The sequence below is a fragment of the Delphinus delphis genome, chromosome 6 (genome assembly GCF_949987515.2).
Source record: "Delphinus delphis chromosome 6, mDelDel1.2, whole genome shotgun sequence".
Classification (NCBI taxonomy): Eukaryota; Metazoa; Chordata; class Mammalia; order Artiodactyla; family Delphinidae; genus Delphinus; species Delphinus delphis.
In genome coordinates this window covers 17,392,337-17,418,155 of record NC_082688.1, presented here as the reverse complement: position 1 = coordinate 17,418,155, position 25,819 = coordinate 17,392,337, and the positions used below count along the sequence as shown (strand labels likewise).

General features: G+C 45.3%; 1 protein-coding gene across 2 annotated transcripts in view; it reads right to left on the bottom strand.

The window, feature by feature from the left end:
• ASTN2 (astrotactin 2) overlaps positions 1–25,819 on the bottom strand; it is a 912,541-nt gene that overhangs the window by 334,494 nt on the left and 552,228 nt on the right. For both annotated transcript variants that reach the window (XM_060013324.1, XM_060013323.1), the window contains exon 11: positions 23,577–23,727. In XM_060013324.1, the coding sequence (XP_059869307.1) occupies positions 23,577–23,727 (151 nt within the window). The remainder of the gene's footprint in view (positions 1–23,576; positions 23,728–25,819) is intronic.

Below are 25,819 nucleotides of genomic sequence, written 5' to 3'. Positions count from 1 at the left end.
TGCTCTGCAACAAGAGAAGCCACCGCAATGAGAAACCCGTGCACTGCAATGAAGAGTAGCCCCTGCTCACCGCAACTAGAGAAAGCTTGCATGCAGCAACGAAGACCCAACGCAGCCAAAAATAAAAACAAATAAATTATTTAAAAAAGAGAGCTTACTTCTCTTTATGTCCCTTTATCCTCTCCCATTTATAACATAATTTTCTTAAATATTCCTCTGAATATACAGTTGTCCCTTGGTATCCATAGCAGATTGGTTCCAGGAGTCCACACAGATACCAAACTCCACCGATGCTCACGTCCCTCATACGGCCTGGTGCAATAAATACACTCAGCCCTCCACAACTGCAGGTTTCCCATCCACAAATTCAACCAGCTGGGAAATTTACATCAGAGGTTGGTGTAATCCGTGGATATGAAACCTGGGGATATTGGGTGGACTGTATTCAGAATCACATCAGACACTGCTATCATTTTGGCTTTAACCATCAAACACAATGAAGATAACTCAAGAGGAGAAGGAAGGTCTAATGCATTTACCTATGGTTTTGCTAACTGTGTTTTCTTCCTTCCCAGTGTTCCAAGATCCCTTCTTTTATGACTTCCTTTTTGTTTGGTAACTTTCATTAGCCATTTATTTAGACTAAGTCTGCAGGTGACAACATTTTCTTAGTTTTCCTTCATCTGAGAATGTCTTCATTTCTCCTTCATTGCTAAAGGATATTTTATTGGACATAGGATTCTGCATTGACAGCTCTTTTTCATTTAGCACTTGAAAAATGTTGTGCCACTTCCTTCTGGCCTCCATGATTTCTTATGAGAATTCCACCATCATTCAAATTGTGTTTCCCCTATAGATGTCATTTCTCTCTCCTTGTTAATAAGAGTTTTTCTTTTGAAAAACTGAAGATATTTTCAGAAATTTGACTATGATGTGTTGGTGTGGATTTCTTTGTGTTTATCCTTGAGTTTGCTCAGCTTTTTGAATCTGTAGGATGAGTCATTTTGCTAAATTAGAAATTTGTAGCCATAATTTCTTTGAGTACTTTTTTAGTCCTGCTCTCTTTCTTCTCTTCTTCTGGGCCCCCAATGACACAAATGTTAGATCTTTTTTCACAGTCCCACAGGCCCATGAGACTGTGTTCATTTTCTTTTCCAATCTATTTTCTCTTGATGTTCAGAGTGGGTAATTTCTACTGTACTATCTTTCAGTTCATTGATTATTTCCTTGTCCTCTCCATTCTGCTGGTGAGTCAATCCACTGCATTTTGTAAATCAATTATTGTATTTTTCAGTTACATAATTTCCATTTGCTTCTCCTTTATATCTTTTACTTCTTTGCTGAGATTTTTTTTCCATTTGTGCATATAATTGCTTGCTTAAGCATTTTTATGATGGCTATTCCAACATATTTGTCAGATAATTCTAATATCTCTGTTTTCTTGGTAGCGGCATTTACTGGTTGTCTCTTTTCATTCTGTTTGAGATCTCCCTGGTTCTTGGTATGACAAGTGATTCCCAATGGAAACCTAGATATTTGGGACATTATGTTATATTATTTTTAAAATTCTGAATCTTAAATATATATTTTTAAATCTGGCTTTTTCTGACACTGCTCCAGCAGGTGAAAGGGGAGACACACCTTGTTATTGTCAGGGGGAGGCAGAATCCCAGTTTCCCCACTTGGCCTCCACTGATACCCAAGAGGGAAGGGTCCTCATTACTGCTGGGGGGTGGTGGGAAGCTGACTCCCTATTAGGACTCCACTGATAGTTTCCTGGATGGGAATGGTTAGGTGTGCTGAGTTACTGTTCCCCACTGACACCATCTGGGTGGGGTGGGGGTTGGTTTCATCACTACTGATCAATGGTCAATGGTCCTGACTTTCTACTAGGTCTCCTCTGGTAATACCTCAGCAGGGAGGGGAAGAGTACCCTATTACTGAAGGTTGGGGTGAAGTCCAGGCTCTTTATTTAGTCTCCACTGACACTGGATGGACCTTGGATGGGGGTAGGAGGGTTGCTCATTACCTCTCAGTGGGGATTAAAGTCCTGGCTCCTTACTTGACCTTGTCTGACACCACCCCAGCAGGGAGGGGGAACTGGGTTGGCAGATGGTCTCAGTACAGCCTGCAAAGGATGGCATCTAGTTCCCTCCTTGGCCTTTATTAGCATGGGTGGGGGAGGAGGCATGTTTTTATCCTTGAAATTATAATTTTCTGTGATGTTTGGCCTGAATAGAATGGTTAGCACCTAAAATTTTCTATCTTGGTCAGCTGCCCTTTTCCTGATACTTTGCCTTAAGAAAGCAGGCTTTTTTTTTTTTTTTTTTTTCCTCTCTCTTTTTGTTCGCTTGTTTGTGTCTTTATCTATCAGCCTTTCTGAGCTGCTGTCTCCTTGAGCTCCAAGTTTGGGACCTATGAGGCAAAAATAAAACCCAGGGAATGACCACCATGTCCTTCCTCGTGTCTCAAAATCCCTAACTGGTCTGCCGCCTTCTCCTCTCTCCACTTCTCACAGTTTGTTTTATATATAACCTGCAGAGTTTTTAGTTGTTTTTAGTGGAACAGAGAAAAGAACTCCACTCCCCCCCACAGCCTATTTTCGCACAGCCCCAGAGCTAAAAATGTCTCTTTACATTTTTAAAGTTGTTTTGTTTGTTTGTTTTGTTTGATTTTTAAAGAAGAATATGAGACACACACACACACAAAAGGACCACGTGTGACTTGCAAAGCCTAAAATCTTTACTATGTGGTCCTTTATACAAAAAAAGTTACTGACCCCGGGCTTCTGTCATGAGAAGGCATCTCAAGCTTATTCAAGTATAACTGGAAGGCACTGGAGGGTTGTTGGCAGAGGAATAAGTGATTTGACTTGCTACTTTGAAGAGATTACTGAAGTAAGTGAATTCAGTTATCTCCAAGTACTTTCTTAGAGCTCACATAAGGAGCCTGGGGAGGTGGGCTCTGGGGGACAAGGAGTGGGTAGGAGAAAGGGGGCAGGTCCAGCTGAGAATAACCCCAATCCCTGGAGTGTTGCTCCTTTGCCTGAGGCTTTATAGTAAGTAGGTGAGAGAGCTTGGGGTCTAACTCAGGTCAGCTGGGCTCCAGAGCTTCACAGCCCCCATTCTGCCCCATCTCAGAAGAGAACCCCCAGGAAGACCCTGGGCCTGGGTCCCTAAGGCTTAAAGCCTTAAGGATCTTAGCAGGTGGAGGGGAGGCAACTGGGGGATTCCCAGCTGTTTCCAGCACAGGCTGGCCCTGCCCTGCTCTCTCCAGCCTCCTCCTCCATCCCCTGAGCCTCTGGCTCCTTCCCAGCCTGACTTTTCATCAGCACCAAGCCATTTGTTTCTGTTTGTAATTATGCATTTTAATGTTCATTAATTATGGAATGCAAATTGCTCCCAGCACAAAATTTGTAATGAGCTGTATTACCACCCCACCCCCCAAGTCTAGAAGGTGGACCAGCTGTTCTAAGCAGAAGGATAAACAACCAACTTGCAAAACAGAGTAACTTTTCCTGGGGTCGGATTGACTCATGTAGTGAATAAGCCTGGGGGGGTTTCCCAGTGGTGCTGGAGGATGAGCCCTGCCCCTCCCTGGGCCCTGGGAGACAGGAATGTGGTACCTCTACTCTCCTCTACAACCTGGGGCCTGACAGGCAGCATGGGGTAATGGAAAGAGCTCCAGCTTAGACCCAGCCTCGTACTGGCTGTCACCTTGAGCTCATCACGAGGCTTCTCTGAGCCTGTCCTCAAAGTGGAAGCGGGAGGCAGATGGGATGCTGGAGATAAGAAGCGAGATCCTAGCCAGCCCTCTAGAGATGCATGGGAAAGGCTCTCCAGAGCGCTGAGTTCCAGTTCTGCCTGGCGTCGGTCTCTGACTCGCTGGATGGCTTCAGGCAAGCGCATCCCACCCTCTGAGTCTGTTTCCTCTGCTGTAAGATGAAGGAATTGGGCAATAGGAAGTTGGAGAAGCCTTTTAGCTCTGAGCTGCTTGGGTTTGTACCAAAGCCACTATGGATCTTGAAAAGGGGAGAACTAGGTCTAAAGTATTTCAGAAGAAAATGGAGAATTTCCTTTGATTGAGGGAGCGCACTTTAAGAAATCACAAGGATGCCTCCAAACCTGCCTAACCACGGGCAAAGCTTTGTCCTCCTCCAAGGGCTCTGTAAGCGTTTGCTTTCTCTCTCATTGCCAATGGAAGCGGAATGATAGTACTACCTCCTGGGAAGAGCGCTGCTTCCTAACAGTAGCACTGCCCCATAAGATCACGGTCAAGATTAAACGAGACAACGGCAACTGTGAGCTTAGGCGTGAATGAAAGGCTGAGCACGCTGGCAGCTACACAGCATCCCCACAGCTGCGAGTGAAATCCGGCCAAACCACTTCCTCGCTGTGTGCCCTGGCTTCCCTGAGCCTTGGTTTCCACATCTCTCCACTGGAGAGAGTCACTCCTACCTCTCTGGGCTTGTGAGAGAACCAAACTAGATCAGGTACCTGCCCCAGACCTGCCACAATGGCAGGTGCTCAAAAAGCGGTAACTCCTGTTGTGGATAGCTCATTACTTTCCCCTAGATAGGAAATACATTCTGAAAGCAATGGAAGGAGACCCATTACATGTGGAGAGGAGGCAGAACACCGCCACAGGCAGCTTTTGCTTTTCCCATCAACGCTAAGGTAGGACCAGTATCATCCTGTTCACTCTTCAGATGAGGAAACTAAAGCCCAGAGAGGCCAAGTGACTTGCCTAAGGTCACACAGCAAGGGAGAGGCAGGCTGTGCCCACCACTGAAGATTCCCTAAATTGTCAATGAGGTGCTCTTTCCCCTGATCCACATGGAGGCGGCCTGCCTGTGATGTCACAAGCGGTTCAGACTGGCTTGGGCTACACAAGGATTCTGAGCACCTTATGGGAAGGTCCCTATGATGAGTTAACGAGGGGACTCAGAGAGGATGCTGGCAGGATAGTCTTGGGTGCACAGATCAGACACAGAATCCTGGGAAGAGGAAGGGAAGGAAGCAAGGAAGGAAATGAAAGGCTATTTATCGAGCACCTCCCATGGGCTGCATATTTCCCATATGCTATTTCTACAAATCCCCACAACAAAACTCAGAGGCGCCTCTGAGATACACCCATTTTGCTGGCGAGGTTAGTGAGCATCCCATGCGCTGAGTCCTTTCCTAAGAACCGCCCCGTTGATTAGCGACTGCGTGAGCCCACTGCTCCTTATCCCAGGAGGCCTCTGGAGCACCGCCAGGAATGGGAGTGAGTGGGGAAAGCTCCCCGGCCCCCGCCCCCTCCCGCTCAGCCTCAATCTGTCAACAGGGCCTGTCTATTACTGCTGACATTGATTTGGACAACCGGGCCGGTCGAGAGCCCATAATTACTGGGAGTTTTAATCAACTCATGTCAATTCAGCTGCCGCTCAATCTGTGCTGGGCTGCAAAGCTGACATGGAGGGAGGGTGCTGGCATGCAAAAAGGGATTCCAGGGATCAATAATAGCCCTGCGTAGTGTCTGTCTGCAGCTGCCGGCACCACCAGAGGGCCTCGGACCCGAGTGGAGAAGGCAGAGCCCGCCTGCCTCAGTCCCCAGGAAAGCTCCCAGGCACGCTGCCCAAAGCACCACCCTGCCTCATCTGTCCTTCCACCCGCATCTGGAAACCACCTGGGCCAATGCCCAACGCTGCCTGTTGTAGGCAGGGTCCGACCTCAGTACCTCTGTCCGTGCTCTGCCCTCCTCCGGGCCTGCCCTCCTCTTTCTAAAGAACCGTATGTATCCTCTAAGTTACAGCTCACACAGCCCCCCTCTGTGGATCCCTTCATGAGCCAAGAAGCAGAAGGATGCCGAGGAGACAGAAAGAAAGGAAGTCTAGTCCAGACGCTGCTACTTCCTAGCTGTGTGACTTCGGGCAAGTCACCACACCTTTCTGATCTTGGTTTCCCCATTTTACAATGGACCTGATAATAAACAGCGGCCTCCTAGGTGTTGCTAGGAACGCCTGGTGCCATGAGACGTCCCTGTGTAGAGGTTCTGACTTCCTTTTGATGCCTGGAGTCAGCAAGAATCATTTTTCCTTCTCTCCCACATTAATTATTCTTCTGGTACAAACTTCGTACTGCCAGGTGGGATGGTTGCTGGTTCACAGACTGTCTCCCTCTGAGCCTACGTGCTATTTCAGGGCAGAGAATGTAACACAAACAGCTTCCGCCTGTCAGCACCGCCCCAGCGCCCAGCACAGGGGAGGAGGACACCCCGTGTGCACTCTGGGGTCAGGCAGGAACCCCACCTGGTGTTGCCATTTAACTAGCTGTGTAATATCAGTCACTTCATTAACACTTGCACTCTCAATATTCTCAGTGTGAAATGAGCCTAATTATATCTACTCAATAGAATGCCTGTGGGGGAAATAAAAAGTTAGACATTTAATGTCCGTTACCTAGTGCCTGGTACGGGGTAAAATGTCCACTGTTATAAAAGTTTAGGTATTATGACTATTCTCACTCAATATTCAATGCTTGGTAAATATTTTTGGAATGTAATAAAATGTCTGGTTATGTTGTTGCATTTTAGCTTGAGTTCCAGTGAATGCCAACAGGCCATTCTCCCCACATGCCAGCCATCTGTGCAGGTTCAACACACTCCTACTGAAGACACGAGAAAGGAAATTCAAAGGCTCTGAGCACCTACTGCAGGCCAGGCACGACACGAGGTATCTTCACTAGTCTACTTTGCTGAAGCCGACAACCCTATGAGCCTGCTGTCATTTAGCCTAATTTTGCAGAAGAGGAAACAGGTTTTAGGACCACAAGTGCTTTTCCCAGGTCACTCAGCTTTCCAGGAGTACAGCTGGGGTGCAAACACAGGTGTGTCTGACTCTAACCCCACGCTCTCTCCACTCACCACACCACCCCTGTCCTGTGGAGACACAAAGAAGCATCCAGACCAGCAGAGGAAGTGGGTAAACCCTGAGAGGCTTATGCTCGGTTTTTGCTCAAGAATAGTACTGAAATGCAGGGAACTATATTCAATATCCTGTGATAAACCAGAATGGAAAACAATATGAAAAGGAATATATATATAGATGTATAACTGAGTCACTTTGCTGTACAGCAGAAATTAACACATTGTAAATCAGCTACACTTCAACAAAATTAAAAAAAAAAAAAAAAAGAACAGTTCTGAAATAGCAATACAAGCAGACCCCAGAGACATTGCGGCTTCGGTTCCAGAACAATGCAGTAAAGTGAATATCCTGCTAACATGAGCCAGATGAACTTTTTGGTTTTCCAGCGCATATAAAAGTTATGCTTACACTATACTGTAGTCTATTAAGTGTGCCATGGCATTATGTCTAAAAAATAACGTACATACTTTAATTTAAAAATACTTCATTGCTAAAACATGCTAACCATCATCTGACAATGCAGCGGGGCCACGACACTTCAGTTCATAAAAACTGCAGCATCTGCGAAGCGCGATAGAGCAAAGCGCAATGAAACGCGGAATGCCGGGAGTGGTGGAATGCATGGCTGGGTTTGCTCACAACGTGCTGATCAAGGCTGGCTGTATGAATTTATGGTCGCCTGCCTTTCCCATCAGAGGAGCCCAGGGAGTTAGAAGACACAGGTTACGGTCCCTGCTTTGGGCACTTGCCTTCTCTGGCCCTCAGTCCTCCCATCTATGCAGTGAGAAAGCTGGCCGCTGGTCTCCAAGGGCCCTTCCAGCTTGGACATCCTATGGTTCTCTGCAAGTGGTTGACAGGGATTCCCAGGAAGGTCAGGTGATAGGTTCTGATAGTCAGTGGCACCTGAGCTGGGGAACCATGGAGAAGGTTATTCCAGAGGGAGCTTGAGAACATAGCTTGCAGCTCACTCCTACAGCCTGGGCATCCTTCCGGCGGGAGTCATCAAGACTTCTGCAACTCTGGAGCCCCCCAGGGCCCTGCGTGGACTGGGTGTTCAGTCCAGCAAATGCTTATTCAAAGCCTGCTGTCCTCCAGGTCATCACATCTACAAAACCTTAGCCCCAGCTCTCAAGGAGCATCTATTCCAAAGGGCGGGGTAGGGGCATGGGGAGAGAAATAAGTGCACACATTCTTACAGTCCTTGAGGTTTTCTATATGGTACAGAGAAGTACCGAGAGCTCACAGAAGGGAGTCCAGGGAACACTCTCCCAAGAAAATCCGCCAGGAGTCCTGACAAATGTCTATTCAGTAACTGTCTAGTGATGTATAGCTCATTAATAATAATAATAGCTAACACTTAATAGTGCTTACCGCTGCCAGGCACTGTTCTCAATGTGTTATGAATATTAATTCTTACTCTTAACCCCAGCCCGATGGTGCAGGTACACGACTCTCCTTATTTTTCAGAGAAGGAAACCGAGGCACAGACAACTTTTGTCACTTGTCCCAAGGCCACAGGGCAAGTAAGCGGCAGAGCTGAGACATCAAGTCACGCTATGCTGCCTTTCACATGTGCGTTAAGGTTTCTAAAGTACTTTTCCATTCATTATATTGTTTTAACTTCATGGGACTGCAAGATAGAGACTCAGATCCCAGTTGGAAGGAGAGGACCCTGAGGTGTGAGATGTCCGAGGACTTGCCAAGGTCACACGGTGAGCAGGTGTGGGGTGGAGCGGAGGCTTATACACTGAGCTCAGGTCTGTACCATCGCAACGCTGCGCCTGCTGGGCTGACAGCGAGACGCCCCCCCTCCCACCTGTGAAGAAGCCCCTCTTGTCAAGGTCGGGGCTGTCATCGCTGACACCTGGGTTTAGGCACTTTGTGGTTTCAGGGCACAGGGAGGGAAATGGACATTGATGATGCTCTCCCCACATGCCAGACACATTGCTAGGGTAGAGTATCTTATCCAATCTCCACCACCACTCAGAAAAGGATGTACTATTATTTTCACCACTCACAAATGGGAAACAGGCTTGGAGAAGAGAGATGGCTTTTTCCAGGTTTACACTATAGATGCTTGGATTTCTTTTAGTTTTCAGAAGCCTCCTGTCCTCTTTCCTCTGTGAGTGGCACAGAGCAAAAGGGCATTTTGACAAGGTATGCCTGCTTCAGACCTGTGTACAAGGGGGCACTTGAGGAAAATGGCCTTGGACATGATCTGAGCACTTAGGATGGAGCCGGGTCCCATTTTAAGCCGTGAACATGCATTAACTCGTCTCTTCCTCGGTGGTGGAAGCTATTATCATGCACATTTTGATAGGGAAAATGAGGCACAGTGAGGTTCGTTAACTTGTCCAAGGTCACATCGCCAGTAAGTGGGTGGCAGAGACAGAAAATCTAGCACCAGGGTCTGTTTCTTTAACCCTTTGGTTGTACTTCTTCATACAATGACCATGAAAGGTAGGTACTATTACATAACCCCTTTTTCGATACTGGAAGACTAAAACAAAGAGGTTTAAGGCAACCTGTCCCAATACTACACGGTAAGTGGCAGAGTCAGGATTTAAACCCACACGGCTTGACTCCAAAGAATCCCCTCATCCACCCCCATGCCTCGTCAAGAGCAAGACATCCCAGGGCCACAGCCAGGTCCTTGATAGGACAGGCTGGACATGCAGACTTTTCAGTACCTGCTGGGTTTCACTGGCTGGTTTCCCTTCCCCATCCTTTGTAACTAAAAACTCAATCTGCAGCTAAAGGCTGCGTCCTCACACTGCACCTCCTCATTGATCACCCGGACTCTGCGTGAAGAATGATTTTATAAGCTAGTTGGCTTTGAAACACAGGGAGTAGCAGCCATTGAACATATGCTTCTGTGGGTATATATTTTTTCAGCGTATGTTGAGTGTAATTTTGGGCAGTTTGCATATTTTATTTTTTTGTGTGTGTCGCAGAGAGCAAAAAGAGAAAGGAGGAAAAAAATCCACCCCAGAATGGAGACAGATGTCATATATGTTGGACCCTGAGGTTCCCCAATCCAGCGTTTCGGGAATGGAGGTGGGCGGATGGGAATTTACAAGCGCTGAGAACTAAGCATCAGCTCTGATGCTCTCACATCCCTGACACCCACAGCAGGGCACTAAGCCCCACGGCAGCATCCTTCACGACTTTAACTTCACAACCTCCCCAATGGTCTGTCTGACTCTGTCCTCTAGCTACTATTTACTGAGTACGAAATATCACCCAGACCCTGGGCTAAGCACACACCAGTCCAATCCCACTGAACTATCCCCTCATCCCACGTTGTAGTGCAGAGCTGTGCAGGTGAGAACACTGACATTTCGTTGTCCAATAGTCATCAACTACGGCAACACGGATCTGTGCTCCAGGAAGCCCATCCGCCCACCAGTGCTCTCAACTTTTCCATCAAGGTTACCAGAGCCCCTCAGATTCAGGTTCTGATCCCAATGCCACCCATGCCCATCTGAGGGACACTGGGTACGCCACCTCTTTTCCTGAGCTGGCTTCCACACTCTCAGCATGGGGATGGTGCTAGCATTTGGCTGGGGTGCTGTGAGGATTCCAAGATCTAAAGTTACACTTACAAGCAGCTTCAGAGACATTTGTTCTTTTTCTCTCTCTAACCCCATCCCCTGCCTAAAATCTTTTCCTCTCACCAAGGATGAACCCAGGATGTAACATTTTAAAGTATGCCCTAGGAAAAGCCTGCAAGGTTTCGGACCAGCTGGAAAAAAGAAAACTAATATGTTCATATGGGTGCCAAAGATTCAAAGGACAGGAAGCAACAGCCTAGGCCAGAGTCTACAGTAGAGGGAATCATTAGGAGAACGTATATTGCGTGTTTGGGCCGTAAGGAAGCATCCACGTGTGATTCATGATGGTAGGACCAGAGCATCGATTTTTAGCCAGGTAAACAGATGGTGAGCTTTTTGCTGCCAAGACACAGTTCATTGCTGTAACTTTGGAGCCGAACGGAGTGTCCTACATATAGTAGGTACTTGGAGGTTACATTGTAAATGCAGCTCAAGTTTGAATACAACTGTGAACCAGCTGATAGCCAATTCTGGCCTCAACCAAAGAAGAAGATCAGTTTTACCTAGCTTAATGAGGTGTGTTGGATGCTAGGTCATCCACCACCAACAATCAGAAGAATAAAATAAATTGTTCTATGTATACACAGGTGTGAAAACTATAAAGAAAATATAAAGGGCCTGATTAGCATGAAGGTCTAGAGGGGAAGAGGAGCTAAAACGGGAAATAGAGAAACAGTGGGTGTGTTAGGGGAGGGCTTGTGGAATGCAGGCGATATTCTAATTCTTGACCTGGGTGATGGGTAGATGGGTATTACTTAATTACTACTGATGAAACGGCATGGAATGTTCTACCGATTTTTCCACATTTCTATTATATTTCATAATAAAATTGCTAAATTATATTATGCAAAATTTTCAGTTATGCAAAACTTTCTATTATGCTAAAATTTCTATCATGTAGAAAAGCTACTAAAAGGCAATATTGAAATGTTAATGGTGATTATTGGAGGTGGTATAACTATGGGTGATATTTTTCTTCATTTTCCTCCCTCTGTATTCTAAACATTCTTAATATGTGCATATAATTTTATAATTGAAACAAATAAGTTTTTAATTGAGATGCCTCATTATCTAAACGAGGCAACACCAGAATCATGGAGGTTGGCTACAACACTCCTGCCTGAAATTCCACCCTGTGGAGGACCCCATCTTCTCCCTAAGGTTTACTGTGTACAAAAGAACAACTCTCCAAGGGAGGGTGGGGAAAGGTACAAGTCCCAGTGGCTGTTGCATAGGCTGATCTTTGGGTTGTTTCCTCTAGGGACGCAAGCACAGCTTTGATTTACAGACCGTTGCAGGGAAGGAAAGAGCCCCAGAGAGAATCAGGTTAAAGTCTCTGAGTTTGTAGACAGCATAAGAGGTTTAGCTAAGAACGCACAGTAAGTAGAGCCACGTTGAGACAGAGGATCATGTTACAACCTAGGTCTACACCATCCCCAGGACAGTGGGCTCCTGAAATCACCTTTCCTTCCAACGATGTTGAAAAAAAGTTCTTCACGCAGTGGAAGCCAGAAGAGGATCCCAGGTCCCTAGCTCACCAAGCTCCTCTCTATCCAATTGGTACTGGCCCTGGCAAGTGAGGTTACATCACTGTGTCTGGCTGGTACCCAGCTATTCAAACTGGGCTCAGCCAACAACATTATAAGGCACAAGGGCCATTCCTAGTTTATGGACAGACAAGATAACGAAGGCTCAGATACATTCGGCAATTTGCCCCAAGTCACCCAACTTCCCAGTGAAAGGGATGTGATTTGAACCCACGTCTGTATCACAGCCAAGTCTGCTCTTTCCTCTGGACTGGAATTCTGATTAACTAGCCCACTTCCCAAGAAACATATATAACTCTATCCGGGTGCTATTTTCTCAGTGAGTAGAAAGGCTAATGATTGTTTTATGAAACATTCTCACTGTTTGCTCCCTCAAGACTAAAAGCTTTCATGATCGTGGCTGGTGGCAGGAGTCCAGTTATTCTTTTTCCTGTGCTCCAAACCGTTTGCCATCCCTGGACAACTTTTATGGTCTCTAAGAGTATCTGGGCTGGTGGGGGAAGACTTATGAAGGCAGGGTTCAGGAAGAAGCTGGAGAATACAGGAAAACAAAGATAACTTTTCAAATTAACAACAATAATGACGATGACATCATTTCTCATCCACTTATCCCAAGACCCATGATACAAGATAAAAGAATGATGATAAAAAATAAAAGAAGGATACTACATGTGTGGAAGAGAGAGGGTCCTAGATTGGAATTCAGGACACCTGGGTTCAAGACAAGCATTGCTCTTACGTGTTCTGGCCTCAGTTTGCTCATTTTTTGTGGGTGGTACACAGGCCTCTCACTGCTGTGGCCTCTCCCGTTGCGGAGCACAGGTTTCAGATGCGCAGGCTCAGCGGCCATGGCTCACAGGCCCAGCTGCTCCGTGGCATGTGGGATCTTCCCGGACCGGGGCACGAACCCGTGTCCCCTGCATCGGCAGGCAGACTCTCAACCACTGCGCCACCAGGGAAGCCTGCTCATATTAATTTTTGACATAAGGAAAAGGGTTTACGTACGGTTAAGACCAAGTTAGGGAGCCAGTTTAAAAAGAAGAAAGGGAAATGCTCTTTGAAAAGCATAGGTAAATACATGCAGTTCTGACATATAAAGTTACCCCAAAAGGACACGACTGTATACTTTTTACGCTTCCATTTAAAAACTTACACGTATAAATTCTTATTTATTTTTGCATATGCATGGGGGAAAATGTATAGGAAGATATATATATAGACCAAAGTGTGGCACAGTTATCTCTAAAGTAAGTGATAAAGAGGACCTTGTTTTGTTTTTTTTCTTTATACATTTCATCAGTGTTTGAATTGTTTTTATTTGATTTTACAATAAGCATGAGTTACTTAAAAGAAAACTAAAGGGCTTCCCTGGTGGCGCAGTGGTTGGGAGTCCGCCTGCCGATGCAGGGGACACGGGTTCGTGCCCCGGTCCGGGAAGATCCCACGTGCCGTGGAGCGGCTGGGCCCGTGAGCCATGGCCGCTGGGCCTGCGCGTCCGGAGCCTGGGCTCCACAGCGGGAGAGGCCACGGGAGTGAGAGGCCCGCGTATCGCAAAAAAAAAAAAAAAAAAAAAAAGAAAACTAAAAAAAAATAAAAAGAAGATTGAAAACTGGATGGGGTAAAATACCTTATAAATGCCAAAATTCAATTACTATAATTAAGACAAACACAATTATTAAAGGTTCCCATTTCAGAGCTAAGAAAAAGCTGTCTAATTATCAGCATTCCAACAGCTATGGAATCCTTCCTCACAAGCACTCAGCATGGCCACTAAGAACTTTGCAGTCACTGCCTCTGAGCCCCCTCATGTCCTCAACGAGATGACAGCCCTGCTGCCTCATTTACTCTTGTCTGCACCATTCCTCTGCTTTGGGACTCTCTTCCACATGCATTTTTGCACAATTCACCAGGCTCTACTTCCTAACGTATTACTTTTATTCTATCACTCCCTTCTTCAAGGGCCCATTCGGCCCAACACTCTTGAGTTGGATACAGAACAAAAACCAGCACCCCAAAGAGGAAAAGGTTAGAAAATCAGAGACAGCTCCTCCTTTTTATTTTAATCCATCCCATACCTTCACCAAAATCATGGAGCAAGAATGCAATCTGAAACCGTCCTTACAGACTTCTAGAAAAAAATAAAACACAGAAGGAGCCTTCTGCCCAAAGATGCTCAGAGCACATTGTTTATAATAAAGTTGGAACACTCAAAATGTCCAACAATAAGACAAAAATAAATGATGGAATATTCCTGTCCACAGAAATCAGGCAACCACTACAAATGATGTTTATGAAGAATCTGCCTCGGTTAAGGATGAGAGTTCCGGCATCAGCATGCGTGGCTGAAATCGTCTGCTCTAGAATTTAAGAGCTGTGTGAACCTGAGTCATTTATGTTCTCCCTGCCTCAGTTTTCCCACCTATAAGGAAAGGGACAAGAAGGAGACCATGTCAGGGGCTCTGGACATAGCGAGCACTCAGACAATTTGAGCTCTCATCATCCCTGCCACCACCATCCTCATCATCCCTACGTGAGACATCAGATGATAATAATAATAGTGATGATGCTTCACGCCTACTTAGAGCCAGGTGCTGGCCCACTGTGTATGCATTATCTCAGCTTTGCCAGGTATTATTATCCCATTTTACTCAGCAGGAACCCAAGACTCAGAGGCCTTAAGTAATCTGTCCCAAGGTCACACGGCTAGTGAGTGACAGAGCGAGTTTTGGGCCCAGGTTTCTCTGATGCCAGAAACTGTGACCTCCTGAAGGCAGAGGTGATGGAGGAAATACATTCTCTCTCGTGGTACCTTCCTAAGGTGAAAAGGTGTTTGATGCAGGTGCATGAAACACAATTAAAATGTCAATGATGACTCCAGAGATGCTTACAAAAGGGAAGCAAAGGGATGGAGATGCGCCCCCCCCCAACCATCCCTCTCTCTGTGTTTGTTTTCCCCACCAGCCAATGAGTTAAGCCCTGGCCTCCACCCCATGCTGTCTGTCCCTGCCCTCAGATCTTTCCAATGCTAGAATCACTGCCCTCTGGGAACATATGTCATGAGATTTCAGGGCCCTTAGCAATTCCTCGGGCCCTCCCCAGGCTGGTCCCAAGCTTCCTCTCTGGGTCCAGCATGCGGTCCACACAGATGGCCACCGCCTTCCTGAAGGGATTTATTCCAGCTTGCAGCCAACAGGTGGCAGAACCAGGACTGAAGCTTCTATCCCCTGCCTCCAATTTGGGGCTCTTTTCCTCCATACCATGCTTCTGGGAAGCAAAGGGTAAAACCCATCACCTTGGAAGTGGGGGGGGGAGCTGTTCCTTGACTTTAACAGATAATGACTTCCACACAATAAAACCAGCTTACCAGAAATACCATCAGACCCAGCAAATCTGGGTTCCAAATAAATAAAATGAGGGGGAAAAAATAGAGACAGCTTCAAATGTCATGGGAGGAATAATGTTTAATGTCATAAAAGGGTGCACAGGCTTTAAGAGAATGCCACACATTATAATCTTGGAAACCCCAAACCGCATCCCCCTCATCCCCATACGCAGAAGGGAGGAGGGCTTTATCTGAAGTTCACAAAGAAAAGATGCAAAGGCACAGCTCCCAACTGAAAGAGAACACCCTTCCTTTTCACCTCCCCAAGTCTGAGCCTTGTGTACGGGCACTGAGTCAAGAGGCATGGCTCCAATTTCCTTCTTTGGAAACTTCCTTCACTGCCTCTCCCTTTTTCCAATACTCACTCCCTTATTCTTCCTCCAGATCTCCTGGATACATACGAGGAAGAAGGAACCCTGGACATTGATGGAGCGTGGGGAGAAGGAAGTGTCCCCTCCTTGTATGCTCCCTGACATGGGGACGTTTGCTTTATCCTTGGGGAACTATCCTCAGCCTCTGGAAATGGCATCTGATGAGGTAAGAGAGTAGCTCTGGATTTAGATAGACCTGGGTTTGAATTTATGCTCTGGTCACATTTCTCATGCTTTCTGAATCCCTTTTCCCACGGACAAGACAGGAGTAGTAATCATGCCCATCTCATCAGGCAGCTATTCACTGTGATGATGCATTTTAAGCACTTATCCCAGGGCCTGGTCTGTAATCAGCACTCAGACACTCTCTAGAGGCATCTCCGTCAGTGAGACTATCATTGATATATTTGATAGCAATGATTTCCTTATTAATTAATGCCATCAGTACTAGTATTACTGATAGAGGTGCATATAGAAAATTCTCTGTCTGGATAAAGAAGATGTGGTATATATACAACAGAATATTACTCAGCCATAAAAAGGAACCAAATTGGGTCATCTGTAGAGATGTGGATGGACCTAGAGACTGTCATGCAGAGTGAAGTAAGTCAGAAAGAGAAAAACAAATCATATATTAATAAATATATGTGGAATCTAGAAAAATGTTACAGATGAACCAGTTTGCAAGGGAGAAATAGAGACACAGATGTAGAGAACAAACGTATGGACACAAAGGGGGGAAAGCGGTGGGAGACGGTGGTGGTGGGATGAATTGGGAGAGTGGGATTGACATGTATACACTAATATGTATAAAACAGATAACTAATAAAACTGATTAAAAAAAAGGCAAGTATCTCCTTGAAGCCATTAAGGAAGAGGTTCTTTACACGCACCACACCATATACGCATGTGGTACTTTCTGGGCAGTGTATATTGTTGAGACAAACAATAATAAAATGATTTGTCAAACAAAAAAAAGAAAAGACAATTATCTGTCTATGGACCTGTTTGAGCAGAAGGCACTTTGATGAGGATACCATATAAAAGATGCTTCAGGGCTTCCCTGGTGGTGCAGTGGTTGAGAGTCCGCCTGCCGATGCAGGGGATGCGGGCTCGTGCCCCGGTCCGGGAAGATCCCACATGCTGCGGAGTGTCTGGGCCCGTGAGCCATGGCCGCTGGGCCTGCGCGTCCAGAGCCTGTGCTCCGCAGCGGGAGAGGCCACAACAGTGAGAGGCCCGCGTACCACAAAAAAATGCTTCACCCTTTAAATCCTGCTTCCCAGACCAAGCATCTCTGAAAGAGTCTGCATAAAGATGCTTTGCCTCTTGACTGCATGTTTATGAAGACGTTTAATAAGAAAAATGTGACAAGTGTCATTCCTCCTATTTTGGACCCTGGCAAAACCTATCCTGCTTGTACCATGAATCCATCACACCCCCTTGTCGCTGACCTGCAGGGACGGAGAGTCCATTTCTGGGGAGGAAGACCCACTTGGCAGGGCCCAGACCCCACCAAGGCTCAGCCCTGCTCTGCCCGTACAGAAGGGCAGGAAGCTAGGCACCCTGGGGTGGGCTTCCCAGTCAGCAGGGCCTGGGCTGTGTTTCAGAGTGATTTCTCACTCTTCTGATTCCCATCACTTGTGCTCCCCGCTCTTCTTGAGTTTTGTTTCCTTTCATTACAGTCCAGTTGAGTCACTGAAAGGGGAAAACATGAGGAATGGAAAGAAGCAGCCTCCCTCTCCCTAACTGAACCAGATGTCAGTCTTTGCTTCCCTGGTGGTGCCAAGAGGGGCCTGGCCTGTACTAAATGAAAATTTGTAACTTTACTCATCTTGGCTTTTTAAAAGGCAGCATTTTTTTTGTTGCCTCTCAGCATTTCAAGGGCAATCAGGGGTCTTCTGGTCCTTCCTAATACCTGGGAGGCCAGATGGCTTTTTAGGTCAAAGTGGGGAAAAAAAAAAAAAAAGAGGGAGAAGAGGAAGTGGGAACGTGATTGGGTGACTTGCAGGGAGTGGGGTAGAGTGGGATTGGTCTGGAATTCAGAGGCAGGGCTGGAAACTGACATTAGACACACCTCCTAAAAGACACCATCACTCTATAGGGTCCAGCAAGTGTATAAATCTCTGTACCTCTTTCAGTCCTAAATTTCTATGAAGGCTCCTAGCACTGCCCTTTTTTCCCACACTCCTTTGTGCTCTTCCCCATACTCCCGTTCCCAACCAGACAGTTTCATTTTTCTCATGTGTAAAGTGGAGATAATCATAAAACCTAGCTCATAGGATGACTGTGAGAATTAAATTGGTTAAAATAAGCAAATCACTTAGAATCATGTCTGGCACACAGTCACTGTGAGGATGGTTGCTCTTATAGTACTAGTTTTTCTCTTTTGTAAAATGGATACAATAATACCCATCTAGGGGGTGGTTATAAGCACTGAACTGCCATGAACATAAGTGAAATGGCACACAGTAGGTGCTCAATGAGTGTTGGTTCTCTCCCACATCCCCTCCCTTCCCTCTGGTGCTCATGTCAGCCCTGATGGATATTCTTGTGCAGAGATACAAAGTGACCTGTTCACGTGAAGGTCATGCTGCAGCGTGAAGGTCACGCTGCAGCCCTGCTGAAGTCCATCTTGCCTTCTGAACTAGCTTATGAAACAAGGCAGGGCTGTTGTTCTTGTATCCTCTGTTACATTCACAGTGCTGGATACAGTGTTGCCAAGTCAATATTTGGACTGCTACAGTGGCAACGATGATGCTAAAAGACCATGACCTAGGAAGGTACAACTGCATGGAAGGAGTTTTGTGATCATATCTTGATTCTATTACTGCTTCCCTACATGAACTTGAGCGACTCCTGCATCTTTCTAGCCGTTTGTTTTCCTGTCTGTATAGTGGGAGAGGTGCTGGCTTGGTTATAAGATCTCCAGGGTCCCTTCCTGGTCTGTGAGTCCAAGCTGCAGGAAAATGGGTAGATTAAAGATGGCTACTCCTCTCATGGACAAGTGAAGTCCAGTTCATTTCCCTTGAATCTGAGCTGAAATCAATGACCTGTTTGACCAATAGATTGTGGTAGAAATGATGTCCTGGAACTTCTGAGGCTAGGTGCTAAGAAGATGTACAGCTTCTGCCTAGGCTCTTGGAGCACTTGATCTTGGGATATTTCCGTTGCAAATCCAGCCTCCACGGCATGAGAAGCCCAAGCCAAATGGAGACACCATGGGCAAGTGCTCTAGAGATGGACCCAGCTGAGGTCTAACAGAGCCAGGATCAAGTGTAAGCCACGCCAGCCCCAGAACCAGGCATGTAAGTGAAGGGGTCCTCTGGAAAGCAAAGCCTCCAGCTACAGATAAACTACCTGCCACGGACCAAAGACAAATCACCCAGCTGAGCCCTTTGCATATTCCTGACCCACAACACTGTGAGCAAAACAAACTAGTTGTTTTAAGCCAGAGTTTTGTTTTTTTTTAACTCATTCTTTTCTTAATGTAATTAATTTTTCAAATTACTAACATTCTCTAAAAATCAGGTATGATCTTCATACAGCCATATTTTTTAAAAATGAGAACTATAAACTGTGTTCTAGATAACCACTGTTCAATAGAACTTCTCTTTTTAATTTTTATGTTATATCAGAGTATATTTGATTTACAGCGTGTGATTTTCAGGTGTACAGCAAAGTGATATCCATATATATGTCATATATATGATATATATGTCATATATACAATATATATGACATATATATGATATTTTTTTCCAGATTTTTTTCCCCATTTAGTTTATTACAGAATATTGAGTAGAGTTCCCTGTGTTATACAGTAGATCCTTGTTGATCATCTATTTTATATATAGTGGTGTGTATATGTTAATCCCAAACTCTTAATTTATCCCTCCCCTGCCCCCCCTTTCCCCTCTGGTAACCATAAATTTGTTTTCTAAGTCTGTGAGTCTGTTTCTGTTTTGTAAATAAGTTCACTTGTATCATTTCTTTAGATTCCACATATAGATAATACCATATGATATTTGTCTTTCTCTGTCTGACCTACTTCACTCAGCATGATAATTTCTAGGTCCATCCCTGTTGCCGCAAATCAGGTTTATTACACAATAACAGAAAATTGGAACACTGACGGTGAGCTGTGAATTGACATTTCTAAAGGGGCTAAGGAGGATACGTTTTGATCACCAGATTGTCTGGGGTTGAGTCCAATAAAAGTTTCCTTCTGGAGCTGGGAAAACCAGGATAACACAAGGGAACAGCGGCAGTGAAATGCTTCAGGGGGCAGCAGCTACTCAGAGACGGTGGGCACATCCTCTACAGGGTATCATCATGATTAAGTGCTTACAGTTTTCTTTGGTTTTGCCCTCTATCTTGATTAGAATTTTGCAATGTTTATACGGCCACACAGAATAAATGGAACCATAGCTGACTTTTCAAGCTGTGCGTTGCTGACATCATTATGTTTGTCACATTTAGACCACTTCTGATAGATAACTTTTTTTTTTACCCTTCAGCACATTGAAGGGGAACACAAGACTCCCTCCCTCCCTCTTTTGATACTTCATTCACTTTTACTTTCTCTATCCCTGGTCAAGAGGTGAGGGTCTCCCTGCAAATAATTAAAAATCAAAATAACAGGATAATTTTTTATATATTATCTCCAGGATCAACCTCCCTTCCCATATTAGTGCTCACCTGCATTAGTGTTCTACTGCTCTTGTAACAAATTACCATGAACGTGGCAGTTTAAGAAACACAAATTTATCTTGCAGTGCTACAGGTTAGAAGTAAAAAAAAAAGCCTAGTGTGCTAAATTCAAAGTCTCAACAAGGCTACATCCCTTTTCTAGAGGCTCTAGTTGCGGGGGAGGGAATCCATTTCCTTGCCTCATTCAACTTTTATAGACTTTCCTTAACTTATAACCCCCTTCCTCCGTCTTCAAAGCCAGCAATGCGGCATAGCTCTGAATGCCTCTGCTGCCTCCCTCTTCCATATTTAAGGACTTTGGTTGCGTTGGGCTCATCCCTGATAACTCAAGATAATCTTTCTCTTCAAAATTCAGCTTATTAGCATCTAAATCCACATGTGAATTGAATTCTCCTTTGTCATGGAAAGTAACATATTCACAGGTTCTAGGCGGTAGAATGTGGACATCCTTGGGGGTCCATTATTCTGCCTACCACACATCCTATGACCCTCCCCAATTTGGGCAGCTGCATGCCTGAGGACCCATTATCCCAGGAGCAGGTTAGCACAGCAGAATCAGAACACCAAGCAAGAGAAGGAAACTTTTTTTTTTTTAATTTTGGGTTTCAGAAGTTGAGGTCTAATTAGAAGGAATAATGATAATAGTAATAATAGAGAGAATCTGTGATCTGTTAGAGAAGTGGCTTCCCTCCCACCCATAAAGACTACTTGATCTGGGGGGAAGAGAGCAATGTTGGAAGTGAAGCAAGACGACCTTCTTAAAGAGACCCTGTCTCTATTCCCACCAGGCTAATGACATGGGTGGTTGGAAAGGACGAGGGCTGCAGAAAATCAGGTGGGTTTGAAGGCTCTGAAGGCAAAGGGGGGTCTGTGTCTCACCTGCCAGATAGTGTCCAGTGGATAGCAAATGTGGTCGAGGGCTCTGCCACGAAAGCCTCCATCTACAAATGCCTTCACGCTCTGTCTGGATCAAGAGGGCTTCGGCCAGCTCCCCTCAGACCCTCATGTCCTGAGGGTTGTGTAGAAGAGCTGCTGGACGTTCCTCATTTCCTCAATAGGGTGGGTAAGCTATCTAATGGTTAAAACCAGATGGCCTCAAATGACAAGTGGTGGGGATGAAGAGAACCGGCAGCAGATGCCAGGATGGACCATGCACCTATAAATCAGGTGGAACAGGGAGGTCCTGGCTTATGCCAGAAAGGAAGGACAAGGGCCAGATGAGACAGCAGGTACTAGAGTTGAGAGGTTATGGTCCAGCATCAGGCATCCCCTCACTCCCGTGCCTTACAAGTACCTCAGTCCCCTTGAACTTAGACATTCAGGAAGTGGTAGGAGGCAGCACACCTAAACTGACTAGAATTACGTTTCCACTGCCAATGGATGGAGCAGAAAATAAATAAAATTCAGTTGTAGAAGCACTATAGGAAATTAAATACACGGTGCTCTTGAATTTTTGCGGCCCCAAATATCATATCATATCGCCTACATAAATACATCAGTAGCTGTGGCTTTCATCACATCACACACAAATGGCACTGGGTAAATCTCAAATAATTTCCAGTTACATTCTTTGGTTTTTCAGAAAACCTGTGAGTTCAAGAGCTATTGCTCTCTTTGAAAGATTAAGAAACTGAGGCTAATGAGGTCAACACAGATTTTAAAGCTCGCCAATGACCAAGTCAGGGCGTAAGCCCACTTCACTCAGACCAGCCTTCTTCCCAAGGTTCTCTGCTGCTGTCTCTTCTCAGCTCCTCAGGAAAGCAGCCCAAAGTGGCTCTAACACTGAGAGTATTGGAGACATGTTCTTGGGCCTCCATCCTGCCACCTTGTGGTGAGACCTTGGAAAGTCACTCTGCTTCCCACATTGGTGGCAAGTATATTCAGGAACAACTAATTAGCTCCATTTGGCTCTAGTGGAGAATGAAGTAAAGTGATGGCGAGGCTGGAAAGGGGCCAGATCAAGAAGGCACTGAATACCCGGCTAAGGTGTTCAGCTTGGAGGACAATGTTTCCCAAGTGTGCTTCCAACACACTCCCATGTCTCACACATATACACACTCACTACATTGTTACAAATTCAGATTCCTGGGACAGAAACCCGTCTCTAGAATCAAAATTTCTAGTGTGGAACCTGGAATGTGCATTTTAAACAAGCACCCTCGGTCATTCCTATAAAACAAATCACCCAGTTAAGGACCCTCTTCTATAAGCAACAATGATCCTCACATGCCTTCTTCTGTGTCCTTATCCCACATTTGATATTAAAGCTCCCTGCCAACAAGGCCACCAGCCCCGCTCCATGGCTTTGCCTTGGCCATCCCCATTCTTCTCCTAATGTACGTTGACTCATCTTTTGAAGACAGTTAAGACACCAACTTCTCCAGGAAGCCTTCTACAAACCTGAGGTCTCAGCTGAAACTTCTCTTCTGCACAGGTGACGTGTTCCCCACTGAGTGCACAGAAATAAGGCAGGCCCTACCTCCCTCTCAACTGGACTGTAAGCCTCCTGGAAGGCTAAACCCCAGTGTGAATACACTGGGGAGGGCTGAGGCCCCAGCTCATTTCCATCCTGAGCACCTTTATACATGATCCTATCCAGAGGTGTTTTTGGAGATGTGTAAACAGAACTCCTTCAAAGGTGTTCATTGTTCTACCTGGGGATTGAGAGTGACCACACCCTCAGACCCTTAATCCAATGAAGAGCTTGCAGCAGATTGGCGGATCTCGTACCGGTGGGGTGGGGCAGGGCAGGCGCAAGGCCTGGGGTGTTGGTGAACCAGAGGCCAGGAGCTCTCAAGGACCTACCTATTGGGTACTAATGCTCTAATATCTCATTTCATTCCTCCAACACTTCCAGGAGGTAAGTTTCATTATCCCGCTTTGCAGATGAAGAAACCAAGGCAGCCTGGTGTGTTGAAGGCCACAGAGGTAGGTGCTAGGAGTAGCATGATCTTCCTTGACCAGCTGCCCCTCACAGGGAGGGGCCGCCAGCATGTAGCCTTGGCACCTGGGCCAGCACCACGTTCATAGGCCAATGGCACTTACCACACATCCTGAGGAGTCCACCTGGCGGTCAGACACACACTTGAAGTTTCGAGTACAGCCCCCATTGTTCCGAGAGCAGTCACGGACGGGCCCGAAGGAGGACAGCAGGTCATTGATGGTTTCAAAGTATGTGGACAGCATGGCTTCTTCCCTTGGAGAGAAAGGAGATGGTTAAATTCCAGAGACATCTGTATCATTGGGTTAAAAATAATTTTAATGTGCATTTATTACTTTCGAGATCATCATTTATTATACTTACAACGAAGAAAATGAAATACATATTTAAAAAATAAGAAGTAAAGAAAAACAAAAAGAAATAAATTCAATAGATGTATCATCACGTGACATGACGATAGTCTAGGTTTTTGTTGTTGTATTTTTTTTGGCTGCACCTCACGGCCTGTGGGATCTTAGTTCCTTGACCAGGGACCGAACCCCAGCCCCAGCAGTGAAAGTGCCGAGTCCTAACAACTGGACCGCCGTGGAATTTCCGATGGTTGTCTAGTTTTGATAAAGAGGAATATATTTGGAACTTGGTACCCTTTGTTTATTAATCCTCATAATTTTGGAAAGTAGGCATGAGATTTCCATTTTACCAATAAGTGAACTGTGGCTCAGAAAGGTGAAGTATCATTTACAAAGCCAAGACATGGAAGCAACCTAAGTGTCCATCAACAGAGGAATGGATAAAGAAGGGGTGGTACATGTATGCAATGGAATATTACTCAGCCATAAAAAGGAACGAAATAGTGCCATTTGCAGCAACACGGATGGACCTAGAGATTATCATACTAAGTGAAGCAAGTCAGACAGAGAAAGACAAATATTATATGATATCACTTACAAGTGGAATCTAAAAAAAATACAAATGAACTTATTCACAAAACAGAAACAGACTCACAGACATGGAAAACAAACTTACGGTTACCAAAGGGGAAAGGGAGGGAGGGATAAATTAGCAGAATGGGATTAACAGATACACACTACTATATATAAAGTAGATTAACAACAAGGATTTACTGTAGAGCACAGGAAACTATATTCAATAACTTGTAATAACCTACAATGGACAAGAATCTGAAAAAAGATGTATATAATTGAATCACTTTGTCGTACACCTGAAACTAACACAATATTGTAAATCAACTATACGTCATTTAAAAAAAAAAAGACAAAAAAGAAAGGTGAAGTAAGGTCACCAAGCCTGTACTGTGGCAGAACTAAAGTCCATGCCAAGCTCCATCTGAGTCCAAAGAGAAAGTTCTTCCCACTACACAACTCTTAACTTGCATTATACATGTTTCTACAGAGTCCAGACCTCCCCATAACAACTCTGCAACTCTGCAAAATTCCTATTATTCCAACATTGTGTATATAAATTGAAGCTATGGGAGGTATGGGGCTTCCAACAAATTATTACACAGCCTATAAACAGCAGAGCCAAGATACAAACACAGAACTGCCTGATCCTCGTACCCTAGAACTTTATTTTTCAGACCATTGCATACTAATCACACCATCAATAACGGTAGCATCAGCTGTTGTAAAGGTGATAAGACTCTAGGCAAATGCATGACTCCTCCCAAATGAGGTTCACAAGACACAAGACTAGACTAGCTACCACAGTCCATGGATCTGCCAAAATTCTATTACATAAGAGATACAAATGGAAGATTCTGGAAAAAGGACCCCAAATAAGGAATATCCTAGCACTGGATTATTTATGATGCCTACACTTGCAGGAGATATTATTAAAGGGACACTACAGGCAGTAAAAAGAGGCACTATATTCTTCCATGTTGTATGCCTCATGGAATCTGGAATTTTGAAAGAAGGGAGATGCTGGTACATGTACATGTCGTAAGAGGAGACCAGTGAGCATTATTGCTGATGTCTCTGGACCATCCTTCATCCCTTCCCCCATCCTTTCTCTCCTCAGGCTTGGAGCTCCAGGTTTCAGTCTCCTAGCTTATTCCCTGACTCCAGCCTTATCCCCTTCTATCCCATCTTTCATACTGACTGCCAGTGAACTTAGTAAGCCCCCACTCTAATTAGATACCCCATGGATCAATAGCTCTCCATTACTTATAGAAGAAAATCTAAATTGGTTTCATCGGCATTCAAGGTCCTTCATAATCTGGTTCCTGCCTACTCGCCTGGCTACATTTCACCTTGTCCTCAGAGTCTCCATTTGATACCCCCAGGTCTCTTCTCATTCCCTAAACACACAAACTTAGGTCAGG